The following is a 15,820-nucleotide window of genomic DNA, read 5'->3' on the forward strand; positions in this document are numbered from 1 at the left end:
AATCTAAAAGAGAAGGTAGATTTAGATGAAAGGCTAGGACTTAAAAGGGAGAGATTGCTGGGAAGGAGAGTAATTGAAAAGAGAGAAGAGTTAGAGTACCGCTAAGCTGCCTCCTTTTCTTGTGGGAGTGGTCAGTGTAAAGAAATGTAAACCACCACCCTGTATTACTTCTACCATTAAAATCTGATTGACAACTTCAAATTTTCTTCATATAGGTGTTACCAATGCCCACTCTATTAGAAGCAAACAATACCAGACACGGAACTTGCTACTAAGTCTAAAACTTGACTCACTGATTCTGAGATATCCTATCTAAAGCAGTCTACTCACAGAAGGGGAAGAACATGAACTTGATTGATAGTGCTGAGGAAGTGGTAGGTGCTAATTGCCCTATTGAAGGCTAAAGAGAAAAAAAAATAGCTTTTAGTTACCTTAAAAATGTCATAGGAACACTCCACTCATAAATAGACCCTTCACACATCTGTACTATATGTATGATTTTTTATATATGTTTGTTTTCTTTTGGTATTTTCCTCCTTAACTTTTTTTTTTTTTTGATAGGAAAAAGTTCCTCTATAATTGGCAGTTGGGATACTTCCACCTGGGGATTGAATTCAAATGAAGAGCCACAAACTCAACCATCACCATCACCTACAGCAATAACCAAGCCAGTCAGAAGAACTGTTATAGACGAAACAGAAAACTTCTTCAGTGCCTTTCTGTCTCAAGATGTTCAGTCTATCGCAAACAGTTCTGTGGTATCCAAACCTCCAGCCAAATCCCACCGACCTAAGGAGGTAGTGAAAAGTACTTTGGAGAAATCTGTACACAATGATCTACCAGACTCTTGCTCTGTTGCAGAGCAAGAGACGAAAGAAGAATCTCCAAGTCTTCTAAATGAATTAAAACAGCCTGATGTCCCTCAAGAGGACTTGGCAGAGCAAAGCAAAGCACTTGTGCCTCATGGCCAAGAGGAAATAAAAACAAAGGAAGGATCTGTTGAAATTGCACTGTCTCTGAATTCCCCCACACCGAAAGCTGATGCTGGCATAGAAACTACTGCAGGAAAGAATGAGACACAGACCATCCTTAAAATCCCTTCTCAGTGTACTTCCCCAGAAACCAAGGGTGTAGCTTTGGATGCAAAGGAACAAAAACCTGAAGACAGGCAAAGCAATACACCTTCACCCCCTATTAGCACATTTTCATCAGGGACCTCTACAACTAGTGATATTGAGATTTTAGATCATGAAAGTGTAATTAGTGAGAGTTCGGCAAGCTCGCGGCAAGAGGCCACTGATTCAAAAGCAAGCCTCCACCTGATGCAGACATCCTTTCAGCTTTTGTCTGCATCCTCCTGCCCTGAGTATAATCGCTTAGATGATTATCAGAAGCTCACAGAGAGCTGCAGCTCGTCAGATGCCTTTGAAAGAATAGACTCTCTTAGTGTGCAGTCGTTGGACAGCCGAAGTGTGAGTGAAATTAATTCAGATGATGAGCTCTCAGGAAGGGGTTGTGCTTTGGTGTCAGTTGCTGTCAGCTCTCCAACACCAAAGGCAGATGCAAATGATTCTTTGGAAAGTAAATTGGAAGAAGAGTTGAATGATACACTGGTTGTTCATACAGTTGAAGAAACGGAAATGGAAGAGAGTGGCCGAAGCGCAACCCCAGTTAACTTGGAACAACCTGATGTCTTGATCACTGCATTAGCAATGAATGAGGGACAAGGTTTACCGATACAACAGGACAGTCCTTTGCAAGATACAGAAAACCAGCCAGGAGCTGAGTGCGAGCGTGAAGATATTTGTAAGGTAATAATGCAAAATACAAAGCAGGGTTATCATATAGTTACACAGCCTGGTTTGAAGATAATGATATTATTCAATCTAATTGGGGGGAGGGGGGGGGGAAATAGAGGTATAATTTGTCATATGCATCTGATTCCTTGCTGTGTGTAACTTGGCTTTGGTTATAAGAAGAAAGTCACCTTATTTCAGGTGATTATATGCACATGCCTTATTTTGCACTTTTCAGAGGATCCAGCATTTTGCAGTTACGATTGAAGGCAGTGAACTACTCTGTATTTCTGCCATCCTGTGTAGAAAAGAGAATGGCTGGGGCTTTAAAGTAATTCACAGCACCATCAATCCTGCCCTCCAAATAACTAAATACACTGTGACATTGTAATTAATTTGTTCCAGCATTCAACTTGACCTCTGATGTAATCATTTGTGGAACAGCTTGTCCTTTATATGAAGGTTTGCTGGTAGGGTTGTATTGTTAAAATATAGTTCAGAAGTCATATCAGAGCTGTAATTAGATATGCTTAAAGAAAAAGTGTTATGCTGGTGGCTTTTGTATTTTCTAAATTTTTTTTAGTACTGATTGCTGTCTTTCCAGTATTAACTGAAATACAGAAGATGAGAAATCCAAGTACCAGGTTTTAGGTTAGAAATCCAGCACAGTTTTACAGAGTAGATAATGGCAGTTAAGGACTAGTTGCCACATCCTCGACTTGTCAGTTATCCTGTTCACACAGTTGTTGATTCATGCCAGATACTAGCCACAATATATATGAGATTGCTTGCCAGGCATCTCTCTTTATCTAGTTTAGTCTGTCTTCCTCCTCTGTACTCTGACATCTTAGTGCAGCACCAGTTTGCCCACCTTAGCCACATGTCTCTTAGCTAGCTTCTCAACTCTGTATCTACTCCAAAATTGGTTTTACTGTTCATTCTGCTTGTAAAGATATTTCCTTAGCATCCATTCCAGACCAGTCCAGAATCTATAGGTTAGATCTGTCAACCAGTAGGTGGAGACAGGGATTAATGACTTGTGATAAGAGCACTGTTCAGCCATAGGTCTTTTAGTATTTCTTTGTCTGTAGCAAACAGGGATGGGCAGAACCATATAGCTTCTGGTGCGCTCTGCACTTGGCTCATGTCCTGGTCGGAGAACCAGATCACGGAGTAGAGAGTTGCATGGGAATGGGAATTGTGGGATTCCCATGGGTATGAAAGACGTTGTTAGAGGCTTTCCACGAGGGTGGAAGAAGTTACCGTGGGATTCCTGCAGGAGTTTGGCTAAAGTCTGGTGGCTCCAAAATGAGGCTTGGATTGCACTGAAAGAGGCAATTGGAGCACCATAATGAGATTTGAAATGCCCAGGGAGGAAGCTGGAACACCAGACTGAGACTTAGAACACTGTTTGGTTGAATAGTGAATACCATCCAAAAAACCATGGGAGGCTGTTGAGGTTGGGAGGAAGAGGGCTGCGAGCAAGTAAATAATAGAGTTGACTTTTGTGGTTACAAGTGGGGACGGAATGGATCTTAGCAAGTATGGGTTATATTCCATTTGAGATGGGTGGGGATAAGTGAAATTCTGTCCCCATGCAACACTCAGTATAGCAGGAGGTAACCATCGAAGCACCAGCTTTAAATAACACCCAAAACAAACAAGAGAGAGAGATTTCTGAAAGCTGTGAAGGTAATAGCTTCCCCCTCTGCTTCCCCCCCCCCTCCAAAAAAAAGTAGAAATAAAACAGGAGAAGGAATAGAAGTTCCTCTACTTCAGACTGCTTACATTGGGGGCAGCTGACAGTGCAGAAGATGTTTAATCCGCAGAGCAATCGTCCAGCAGTCTGGACACATTGTTGCAGCTGTGACCACAGGATGAGCTGTTCTAGATGTTTCCTCCCCTTCTGCTGCTGGATTGGATTCTTCAAAAGGTGTTGTCTCATTTAGGCGACTGATTTTTGTAGCTCTGAATTGGCCCAGAAGACCTTGGTTTGAGGACTTTATTCTTTGACAGCCATTGTGCTTTCCGCAGAAGAAAGGTCTCCTTGGGTAGGATCCAGTAGCCTTGGAGGATCCAACTCCCTTCTGTTTTACATTGGCTATTGAAAGAGCATGATTAGAGTAAACGGGATATTCCCAGGAAGTAATTGCGACACTTATGCAAGCTAGAAAGTGTTCAACTATCAGGGAGTAGGCAAGAATAAGGCATCTGAGTCATAATGTGAAAACAATTTTTTCCCTCATTGGCATCCTTGGGTTCTATTTTAGCGTTTCTTCAGTATGGCCTATCCCGGGGTCTGGTTTTAGGCTCATGAAGGGTACAAGTGGTAGCCTAATCTTGTTTTCAAGGTCTCCTACAGAGGTCCTCCATAGCAGCACATCTGGATATGGTGAGATTCCTTAAAGGTGACTTTCACATTCGGCCTCAGCTGCACAGTCCTTTTCTGGAGTTAGATTTAAATCTCGTCCTTAGTGTCTTGACTCAGCCTTCTTTCGAGCTGCTAATAGTGGGAAGCTACATAATGGAAGGAAATTAGGTCTTACCAAATAAATTTCTTTCCATTAGACCTTCCCCACTAGTCTAGTGGCACACCTGAGGTTTCTGAGATGTTTAGTCAGTGTGAAGTAATGGGCCAAATAATGACTGTCACCTTGCATGGTGCTTGCTGTATATATCTTGTTCTCAGAACACAAAAAGTGGGAGAGCGACCAAGGATACCAGAGACTGGAAGATGTTCACTGTAGGTGAGGACATCATCCCAGTTCTGGAAAGCCATGGTAGAGTTCAGGGGTAAATGTGAGAGGAAATCCGCTGGTAAGCGGAGAACTCAAACGTCCCACGGTAAAGACAACAACACAAAAAGTGGGAGAGCGACCAAGGATACCAGAGACTGGAAGATGTTCACTATAGGTGAGGACATCATCCCAGTTCTGGAAAGCCATGGTCGAGTTCAGGGGTAAATGTGAGAGGAAATCCGCTGGTAAGCGGAGAACTCAAACGTCCCACGGTAAAGACAACAACACAAAAAGTGGGAGAGCGACCAAGGATACCAGTCTCTGGTATCCTTGGTTGCTCTCCCACTTTTTGTGTTCTGTTGTCTTTCCGTGGGGCGTTTGAGTTCTCCGCTTACCAGCGGATTTCCTCTCACTTATATCTTGTTCTCTACACATTGCCCAGAGATGAGAGGTCCATGCATGGTTTGCTCATCTGGTTAGTGTTAGGTTAGTGAGTTGTTTAAGGTTATATTTATTTTGAGTTTCTCCTTATTGCTTCTGTTGATGGCTCTCTCATTCTCCCTGTCTCCTCAGCTCGAAACCTTGGGGTCATCTTTGACTCTTCTCTCTCCTTCTCTGATCATATCCAGCAAATCACCAAGACCTGTCGTTTCTTTCTTTACAACATCTGTAAAATCCGCCCCTTTCTTTCCGAGCACTCTACCAAAACCCTCATCCACACCCTTGTCACCTCTCGTTTAGACTACTGCAATCTGCTTCTTGCTGGCCTCCCACTTAGTCACCTCTCCCCTCTCCAATCGGTTCAAAACTCTGCTGCCCGTCTCGTCTTCCGCCAGGGTTGCTTTACTCATACTACCCCTCTCCTCAAGTCGCTTCACTGGCTCCCTATACGTTTTCGCATCCTGTTCAAACTTCTTCTACTAACCTATAAATGTACTCACTCTGCTGCTCCCCAGTATCTCTCCACACTCGTCCTTCCCTACACCCCTTCCCGTGCACTCCGCTCCATGGATAAATCCTTCTTATCTGTTCCCTTCTCCACTACTGCCAACTCCAGACTTTGCGCCTTCTGTCTCGCTGCACCCTACGCCTGGAATAAACTTCCTGAGCCCCTAGGTCTTGCCCCATCCTTGGCCACCTTTAAATCTAGACTGAAAGCCCACCTCTTTAACATTGCTTTTGACTCGTAACCACTTGTAACCACTCGCCTCCACCTACCCTCCTCTCCTCCTTCCTGTACACATTAATTGATTTGATTTGCTTACTTTTTTTTTTGTCTATTAGATTGTAAGCTCTTTGAGCAGGGACTGTCTTTCTTCTATGTTTGTGCAGCGCTGCGTACGCCTTGTAGCGCTATAGAAATGCTAAATAGTAGTAGTAGTAGTAGTGCTTGTCTACATAAATACTGAGGAGCTGGACTGGATGCCAAGAGAGAGATGTCTCAGCTCAGTTTTCAGTTTTCTTTCACCACCTTCTGGTTGATGGACACGCTATCCCACAGATTCTGGAATAGTGAGAAGGACTAATGGCCCTGTTTACTAAGCCACGTTAGTGCTTTTAGCGTGCGCTAACTGTTGGCGCCCACAATATTGCTATGGGCGCCTACACAGCATGTGCTAATTTTGTGCATGCTCTAAAAACTCTAGTACACCTTAGTAAACAGGGTCTTAATAGAAAGAAAATTTTCAGGTGAGACCTAATTTCTCCTTTTTGCTTATGCTGGTGAAATTTTTTTTTTTTTAAATTTGAAAAATATTTTTCCATATCCTTGATTGCTCTTTGTGGTAGATCTTATATATATATACTTATATATACTGCCATCTACCACATTTGCTTATTTCCGATCTGACGAAGAAGGGCAACCTTCGAAAGCTAATCAAGAAATGTATTAAGTTATGTCCAATAAAAAAGGTATCATATTTTCTTTTCCATGTTTTATTTTGTTTGATTTCTATTGATTACCTTTAAAAGTGGACTGACACGGCTACCACACCACTGGTAGATCTTAATATTTTCTTTCTTTATGTATTTTTAATTTTAGAGGATGAATGAACTGACCGAAAATTTAGAAAAGAGGGAGGCACAATTATTGATTGTTAGTAAAGAAAAGGCACGACTGGAGGAAGCTTTTGACAACCTCAGTGAGTAAGTGTGATTTTTATTTTATTTTTTACAAGTGACCGCACATAGGTTTCTGTAGAGAATGAGATGTTTCGAGCAGCAATCCTTATGGTTGACTGCTCTTCTATTCTTTTTATCTGAAATATCTCTATAAATAATTCTTGTAATTCCTATTCAGAGCGAGCAGAAACAACTTTCTGTATTTTTAATGGATGTTTGTAGTAATTGATTTGGTAGTAGTGTCCTGGGCAGGTAACTTGGGTCTTGTTTCTGTTGCTTGGACACGTGGAATGGTGCAGTATTCATAGTCCTAGGGAGGGGGTGATAGTCTTTGCAACTGCACAGTAGAGGCATCCAGTGGCCTGACAAGATACACATTAGCTAGGTTGTTTGAAGCTGTGTTTGTGGTTTTTGGCCCTTAGACCAAGGGCAGGTGTGTTGATAGCTGGGCTGAGCTGGAAGATGGACATAAGGAGAAAAATCCCTGGGTAGTTGCAGGTGAAGGCTTGTTGTGCTGCACTACTAAGATTCAAGTAGTTTCTAAAAAAAAAAAAAAAAGCAGGACCACGTAGGCACTTCTGTCAGGATTTTCTGATAAAACAATCAGCGGTTCAGCTCCCGATGAAGCAAACTGAAACAGAGGCACTCTGTTGAGCTAACCGAAAAAGAAACAACACGTTCAGATAAGTGACTTCTAATGTCTAAAGACAACACTGGTGGAAAAAAGAAATAGAGCTAAAGTTAAGCAACATAATAAATATTTGGAAAGTAAAAAAGAAAAAATTTAAATAAAAAGGAGGGGTTTTTTAGACCTATGAGGAGGTTCACCCAGCCACTGTGGTAAAACATAGACTCCACAGGCTGAGCTTCTGAGGTCTTTTCCTCCCATATCAAAATATAATTTGTGATTAAAGTAAAATCAGAAATGCTTGCTGTTTTTTTGAATTGTGAAGTACTTATATAAGCAAGGTAGTCATACTTATCTTCAATTTAAAAAAAAAAAAAAAAAGCACAGAATGTTTAGTATTTTATTTTTTAAATCCTGGAAGATGCTTAGTCTGCAGTTTAATATACACAATATAGGGTTCAGTAGTATTTGGTATTATATTTGTACTGTTTTGAGAATAAAGATCTCCACAAAGGTTCTCTGAATACACACACTGACTGAGAGCCATAATCAGGGCTGTTTTTCTCAAGTTGTAGAAAAGGCATCAGTAAGCTGCTTGTTCAATACGTAAAGTTCAAAGAATGCAGAATTTCCAAAGAATTTGCTGTTTGAACCATAAAGCAGCGTTGATGCATGGCATCCAATATACATACAAGGGATTTTCCATGTTGTATCCATGGGCAAAAATGTACAATTAGGTACCATTGACTCATTCTGATCACATTTCTCATCAGCTTCTTTGTCTATTTAATCTCACAGTTTCTTAAATAGTCTTGGCTTTTAGAAAATTAAAAAAAAAAGAATTTTAAGCAGTTTTGAGGTAACGTGTTAAACGTGGCCACCTCTTTGTACTCCTATTCTTCTAATTTATATCAATACCATTCTTTCATCAGTCTGTAATTTTAGTTCCTTGTCATCAAGCAGATGAAGCCATTACGTATGGGTTGTGTCCATCAACCAGCAGGGGGAGATAGAGAGCACTCAACTTTTAACAGTGCCTCATGGCCAGCTAGCTCCACTGCTTCTTCAGTATTCTCTATCTCCCCAAGCAGGGTGGCTGCAGCTTCTTTGAGCTCCATCAAAAATCTGCCTGGGGGTGGCTCCTGGCTTGCCAGTTGTTAGCCGGGGTGTTAGAGGCTATAGCAGCTTCACTTTGAAGGCACATAGGTCAGCCCTTTCCCTGCCTTACCCATGCCCCCGTGGATGTGGACATATTAGCTTGCTTTTCCCTGTCCTTTCCCACTCAGTGGATGCAGGCACATTGGTTTGCCTTTCCCTGCCTTTCCCACTTATCTGAGCCTCCGGAGTGATTTTATTTACCTCTTTTGCCTCTGCTTTCCTCACAGCGTTAAAAAAAAAAAAAAAAAAAGCGCTTTAGCGCAGCAATCTTGGAAAAGAGGTTTTTTTCTTGAGATTCTTCTGCAGGACCGGAGCTGTGATACTCAGTCTAGTGAGGTAAGAGTGTTTTGACTCCTCCGGGGTGGGCCCGCGATCGGGAAGTTTTTGTCGCGAATCGCCATTTTTGAATTTTACCGCTGTTTTCGGCGATGGCTGCGGAGACTGTAAAGCGCTGTTCTAAATGTGGCAAGTGCAAATCAGCAGTGGGGCTCTGTAATTCGTGCTGTACAGACGGTAGAGCCGTCCCGAGCATAGCGAGCGGTGATCTTTTGCGCTCTGAGCTGGCAGTGGACACATTTTGGATTTTCCACATGGCGCGGCCTCCGTTGCGACGGAGAGCCCTGAATCCAGGGGGGGGTGTCCTCTGAGTGAGGCTAATAATAGAGCTGATAGCCCTGGGCAGGATCCGGGCGGTCAGGGAGCGGTTTTCTCCCCTGATTTTGTTTTAATGCTGCGTAGGGCATACATGCTTAAAAGAGCTCTTCCGCAGGGATCTTCGGACCCTCTGCCTGCCCCCCCCCCCCCCCCCCCGGTGGATCCTGGCCTTTTGGAGTTGGCTTTGCCTGTTTCTTATCCTCCTGATAAACTCAGAAGGGCTAATTCCCCTTCTGAGTGTGGCGCACCCCCCTTCCCCCCCCCCCCCCCCCCCCCCCCCGTGGTCGGGCTATGAGGATTCTGAGGGGTCTGGCAGAACTTCTTGGGCTGAGGAGCCAGAGTCGGGTGCAGAATTGCCACAGGAGCTTGATGATCCATCTGCGGTGAGGATTTTCCACCGCGAGGAGCTGCCAGCGCTTATTTCAGATGCCTTACAAGCCCTCTCGATTGAAGATCCTGGGAGTGGCACAGCCTCCTCTGTTAATCCAAGGATGGTTAGTACCAGAAAGCCTGCTCGATCCTTCCTTTGCATGACTCCATCCAAGAGCTTATTTCGGCTCAATGGGCTGACCCCGAGGGACCTTTGAAGGTTGCCAGGGCTATGGGTCAATTATACCCTCTGAGTGAGGAACATTTGGCTCGCTTTGTAATGCCTAAAGTGGATGCCCTGGTCACGGCTGTGACAAAGAGAACTACCCTCCCTGTTGAAGGAGGTGTTGCCCTGAAGGATATTCAAGACCGCAGGCTTGATTCAGCTCTGAAGCGGTCCTTTGATTTGGCAGGTCTCACTGTTTGGGCGTCTGCATGCAGTTGTTATGCTGCTAGAGCCTGCCTGGCTTGGTTACAGCAGGCAGTGGAACAGCCCGGTGATGGAGCGGAGACTTTATCTGAAGTGGCTCCGCGGATGGAGTCGGCCTTGTCCTTTTTGGCTGACGCCCTTTATGATATGGTCAGAGTTTCGGCTAAACAAATGGCGGTAGCAGTGGCGGCTCGCCGCACTCTTTGGCTACGACATTGGGCGGCGGACATGGCCTCTAAGCAAAGGTTGGTGAAGTTGCCCTTTCAAGGCCTTCTCCTGTTTGGTGGGGAGCTGGAAAGCATTGTTAAAGGCCTGGGGGATTCCAAACCTCAGCGCTTGCCCGAAGATAGGCCGAAGCCTTCCTCTAAGGGCCAGGCGGTCTGCTCCTCTTACAGACCTCGCTTCCGTGAAGCTAGAAGGTACCGCCCGGGGCGTGCTGCTGGGTTTACTTCGCGTGCCCACTTTCAGCGGAGAAACTCCTTTCGCTCAGACAAACGTTCCGCAGCTGCCGGTTCAAGGCCTGGAGTTCAGGGGCGACCCTCTCAATGATGGTGCGCCGGCCCCCTCCTCGTTTCCTGTCATCGGAGGAAGACTTTTCCTCTTTTTCGAGGAGTGGGCCAAAATCTCCGCAGATCAGTGGGTCTTGGACCTGATCAGAGACGGATACTGAATAGAATTCGATGCCCCGGTAAGAGACGTGTTTGTGGAGTCCCGATGCGGTTCTGCCGCCAAACGGGTGGCGGTAGAGGAGACTTTGCACAGTCTGTGCCGGATAGGGGCTGTGACCCTGGTGCCTCCCGCCGAACAAGGTCTAGGCCGCTACTCCATTTACTTTGTGGTGCCACGAAAAGGAGGGTCTTTTCGCCTGATCCTGGACTTAAAAGAGCTAAACAAGTCCTTAAGAGTGCGGCATTTTCACATGGAAACCCTGCGCTCCGTCATTGCGGCGGTACAGCCAGGAGAGTTTCTCACGTCTCTGGACCTGAAAGAATCTTACTTGCACATACCAATTTGGCCCCCGCACTAGAAGTTTCTGCGGTTTGTGGTGTTGGGAAAACATTTCCAGTTTCGGGCCTTGCCTTTTGGCCTCGCCACAGCTCCCCGAACCTTCTCCAAGGTAATGGTGGTAGTAGCTGCCTTTCTCAGGCGAGAGGGTATCCGGGTTCACCCGTACCTAGGCAACTGACTCATCAGAGCAGACTCAGAAAAAGAGAGTGGTTTCAGCCCTTCAATCTCTGGGCTGGGTCGTCAATATGGCCAAAAGTTACCTGACCCCCTCGCAATCTCTAGAATATTTGGGGGCCAGGTTCGACACAGGCTCGGGCTATGTGTTTCTTCCCGAGCAAAGGTGGTGCAAGCTTTAGAATCCGGTCCGTCTGCTCCTGAGGATGCCCCACCAGCGAGCTTGGGACATTGTCCAGCTGATGGGATCGATGACAGCCACCTTGGAAGTGGTGCCCTGGGCGAGAGCGCACCTGAGACCTCTACAGTATTCTCTACTTCAACAATGGTCTCCAGTATCTCAGGATTATCAGTGCAGATTTTCTTGGCTCCTGCGGCCCGCCTCAGTATGGAGTGGTGGCTCTCGGACAGCATGTTGCGGCAGGGAATGCTGCTGGCGCTCCACGATTGGTGCCTAGTGGTGACAGATGCCAGCCTGAAGGGCTGGGGCGCACATTGCCAGGGGAAGCATGCCCAGGGTCTGTGGACGCCCGACGAGTCAGAATGGTCTATCAACCGCCTGGAGTTGAAAGCGGTGTTTCTGGCTCTTCTGGCCTTTCAAGTGACCCTGGAAGGATTGGCTGTCCGAGTGATGTCGGACAACACAACAGCAGTGGCCTACATAAATCGACAAGGCGGCACTCGGTGCAGAGCTCTAGCCGCGCAGGCCGAACAAATTTGCCACTGGGCCGAGCTGCATCTACAGTCCCTGTCAGCAGCTCACATTGCAGGTCAGAGCAACGTGCAAGCCGACTATCTAAGCAGGCATCAGATCGATCCAGCGGAGTGGGAACTAGCAGACGATGTATTCCTGCAGATATGTGCCAAATGGGGCAAGCCAGTGATGGATCTTATGGCGACCAGTTCCAATGCCAAAGTCCCGTGCTTCTTCAGCAGATGGAGGGATCCTCACTCTGCCGGGTTGGATGCCTTGGCTCAACCCTGGCCCCTGGGCTTGCTGTTCCCTCCGTGGCCCTTGATAGAGCGAGTGCTCCTGCGGATTCGGCTGCATCCAGGAGAAGTGGTGCTCATCGCCCCGGATTGGCCCAGGAGGCCTTGGTATGCGGACCTCTGACAGATGCTGTTGGAGGCTACCTTTCCGTTACCTCTGGTTCTGCACCTGTTGTCACAGGGTCCGGTGGCTATGGAGGACGCCTGCCGCTTTGGTCTTATGGCATGGCGATTGAGAGGGCGCAATTGAGAGATAAAGGCTATTCAAATAAGGTAATTTCCACTCTCCTGCAGGCCCGTAAGCTCTCCACTTCCGTGGTTTATGCCAGGATTTGGCGCCAGTTTGAAGTCTGGTGTGTTTCAAGAGCGCTTTCTCCGTTGCGGGCTCCTGTCTCGCTGATTCTGGATTTTTTGCAGGATGGTGTACAGAAAGGCTTGGCCTATAATTCCCTGCGGGTGCAAGTGGCAGCATTGGCCTCCCTGCGTGGCAAGGTTGAAGCTGTGTCCTTAGCTGCTCATCCAGATGTGGCACGGTTTCTTAGAGGGGTGCTTCGGCTCAGTCCTCCCGTGCGGGCACCTTGTCCAGCTTGGAACCTGGGGTTAGTATTGAAGGCCCTTCAGGGGGCTCCCTTTGAACCACTTTGGCGTACTTCAGAGAAAGATTTGACACTGAAGGCCGTCTTTTTAGTGGCCATTACCTCGGCGAGACGGGTGTCAGAGCTCCAGGCGCTGTCCTGTAGAGACCCTTTTCTGCAATTCTCAGAGTCAGGGGTCACGGTTCGGACTGTGCCTTCCTTCATGCCTAAGGTGGTTTCAGCGTTTCACCTAAACCAGCCTGTTTTTCTTCCCTCCTTTGTTGAGGAGGAGTTTCCAGATTCATTTGGGCAGTTGCACCTTTTGGATGTGCGCAGGACTCTGTTGCAGTATCTGTGAATTACAAATTCTTTCAGGACCTCTGATCATCTTTTTGTGCTGCTTGCAGGTCCTCGCAGAGGGTCTTCAGCGTCTAAAGCCACTATTGCCAGTTGGCTCAAAGAAGCTATCTTTTCAGCATATCTGCTGTCTGGCCGGGCTCCGCCTGAAGCCTTTAAGGCACATTCCACAAGAGCGATTTCCTCTTCTTGGGCGGAAACTGGAGCACTATCTCTTCATGAGATTTGCAGTGCTGCAACATGGGCTTCTAAGCTCTCTTTCGCCCGACATTACAGGCTGGATGTGGCTGCCAGGAGGGATGCGCGTTTTGGAGCACAGGTGCTAGCGCGTGGTGTGGCTTGTTCCCACCCTATTTAGGGATTGCTTTGTTACATCCCATACGTAATGGCTTCATCTGCTTGATGACAAGGAAGGGAAAATTAGGTTCTTACCATGATAATTTTCTTTCCTTTAGTCATAGCAGATAAAGCCATGAGCCCTCCCTGTATGATTGTCTGTATTGCAGTGATTCTGATTTTAGGTGCTGTTCTTGTTTCCTGAAGTTATATTCCTTCCTTGGGGAGTCGGAAAACAGTCTTCAGGATTCTTGTTACAGTTATAGGAGGATGAGTTCATTCCCTCCAGTTCATGTTTTGGGAGGATGAGTTTATTCCCTCCAGGAGGATGCAAGTATTCCCTCCGTTTATACAAAGTGGAGGACGAGTTTATTCCCTCCAGGAGGATGAGTTCATTCCCTCCTTTTTTGAGTTCATGCCCTTGTTAAGGGGCCAACGTTCGCTGTGAGGAAAGTTCATGTTATTCCCATTGCGGTTTGCCATACTGCTTTGGAAGCTTCAAATACTGAAGAGGCAGTGGCGCTAGCTGGCCATGAGGCACTGTGAAAGGTTGAGTGCTCTCTATCTCCCCCTGCTGGTTGATGGACACAACCCATACGTAATGGCTTCATCTGCTATGACTAAAGGAAAGAAAATTATCATGGTAAGAACCTAATTTTCCCATTTCTGTGGCCAAAAAGAGCAAAGTGGAGCTTCTAAGAATGTTAAATGTATTGGACTGAAAAAAAGTTGTGTGTGGAGACAAACCACTAGCATGACTGGCTAGCAGGATGCATTATATTTAATGGTATTAATACAATTACAGTCAAATATACAGGGTTTTTTTTTAATATTCTTTCAAGTAGACAATGTAACCTCTTGTAGAGTTTCCATCTAGAATGCACTGTTTTGGAAATATAGAAATAACTCTGTTATCACTAATAAATCTGCTTTTAAATTTAGTGAAATGCTTAGGCTTAAAGAAGAAAGCAGTAACATTTCATCTCTCAGAGAAGAATTTACACAGCGGATAGCAGAAGCCGAGAAGAAAGTGCATCTAGCTTGCAAAGATCGAGATGCGGCTAAAAAGGTACTTAATGGACAGTATTGTAGTGAAATCCTTAACTTGTAACCATGGGAAACTTGCTAGGTCTAGTATCAAATATGTGTTGCTTTTTGATTTTTGCCAACAGAAGTAAAAATATTTTAAGATGGGACAGATACATATTTATTTATTTATTTGTTGCATTTGTATCCCACATTTTCCCACCTATTTGCAGGCTCAGTGTGGCTTACATAGTACAGTGATGGTGATTGCCAATTCCGGTATGACAGATACAGAGTGGTAGTGTGTTAAAGTTCATTAGTGAGAACACATTAAGTAATCAAGGAGGAAGAGTTAGGTTTTGTCCAGTTCTAGTATAGTTTCATTATGTTGCAGGGTTCAGGCGTTTAAGTTGGATCATTAGGGTATGCCTACTTTGCTATGTGAAAATCAACATGGAGGGTCATGAAATGATTTCACAAGAGTACTTGTTAGAAGGAATAAACTAAGAAGCATTTAGTGTAAACGTGTAAAGTTTAGTGGGTTGTTGTGAAGGTGATCTGTAGTCTTTGTATTGAAACTTTCTGGCTATGACCACTAATGGCCAAATAAGTGTACCCCAGGACTGAAGAAATATTTTAATAACTTGGGCGCCAGCTGGTTTTTTTCCTGTGTAAGTTATCTTCTGTTTTATATGCTCATTAGCTGTTAAGCCCGTTAAAACGGGCGCATATTGGAATGTTTTTTTTTCCCAAGGCCCCCCTCCCGTTGCAGCTGCAAGGCCCCCTGCCATCCTCCTTCCCTGCCAGCTCCAAGGCCCCCTCTGTCCCTCCCTCCCAGCTCCAAGGCTCCAGTCCTCCCCCCTTCCCAGCTGCAAGGCCCCCTGCCCGCCCTCCCTCCCTCCCTCCCAGTTCCAAGGCCCCAGGCCCTCCCCCCCAACTCCCAAGGCCCCCTTCCCTCCCTCCCAGTTCCAAGGCCCCTGCTCTCCCTCACAACTGTAAGGGCCCCATTCCCTCACAACTGTAAGGGCCCCCCTTCCCTCCCTCCCAGTTCCAAGGCCCCCTGCTCTCCCTCACAACTGTAAGGGCCCCATTCACTCACAACTGAAAGGGCCCCCCTGCCCTCCCTCCCTCCCAGTTCCAAGGCCCCCTCCCCCCCGTGCCTTCTTCCCAGCCAGCTGGAAGGCCCCCTTCAGTCCAGCCCTCCCAGCTCCAAGGCCCCCCATCCTTCTGAGACCTCCCATGTCTCCTCCCCCCACCCAAGGTAGCCGCTACCGCCCCCCCACCCCGGAGTCGCCCCCGCCCCCCCTTCACCCGGCCCGGGCCCTCTCTTCGTTATTCAACTTACAGCAGCGCCAAAACAGCAGCAAGCAGCAGCTCCCGTTGGCCTTCCTTCACTGCCTGTGCCTCGCCCTCGTGTGACGTCACGTCGGCGAGGGCGGGGCACAGGCAGGGAAGGAAGG

At 46.4% G+C, this 15,820-nt stretch overlaps 1 protein-coding gene across 1 annotated transcript in view; it reads left to right on the plus strand.

Moving 5' to 3' along the window:
• Positions 1-15,820, plus strand: part of TMF1 (TATA element modulatory factor 1) — a 44,671-nt gene that overhangs the window by 4,912 nt on the left and 23,939 nt on the right. Inside the window, exons 2-4 of the mRNA XM_030208596.1 lie at positions 562-1,811; positions 6,576-6,679; positions 14,277-14,403. Of these exons, the coding sequence (XP_030064456.1) occupies positions 562-1,811; positions 6,576-6,679; positions 14,277-14,403 (1,481 nt within the window). The remainder of the gene's footprint in view (positions 1-561; positions 1,812-6,575; positions 6,680-14,276; positions 14,404-15,820) is intronic.

The sequence above is a fragment of the Microcaecilia unicolor genome, chromosome 6, assembly GCF_901765095.1.
Source record: "Microcaecilia unicolor chromosome 6, aMicUni1.1, whole genome shotgun sequence".
NCBI lineage: Eukaryota > Metazoa > Chordata > Amphibia > Gymnophiona > Siphonopidae > Microcaecilia > Microcaecilia unicolor.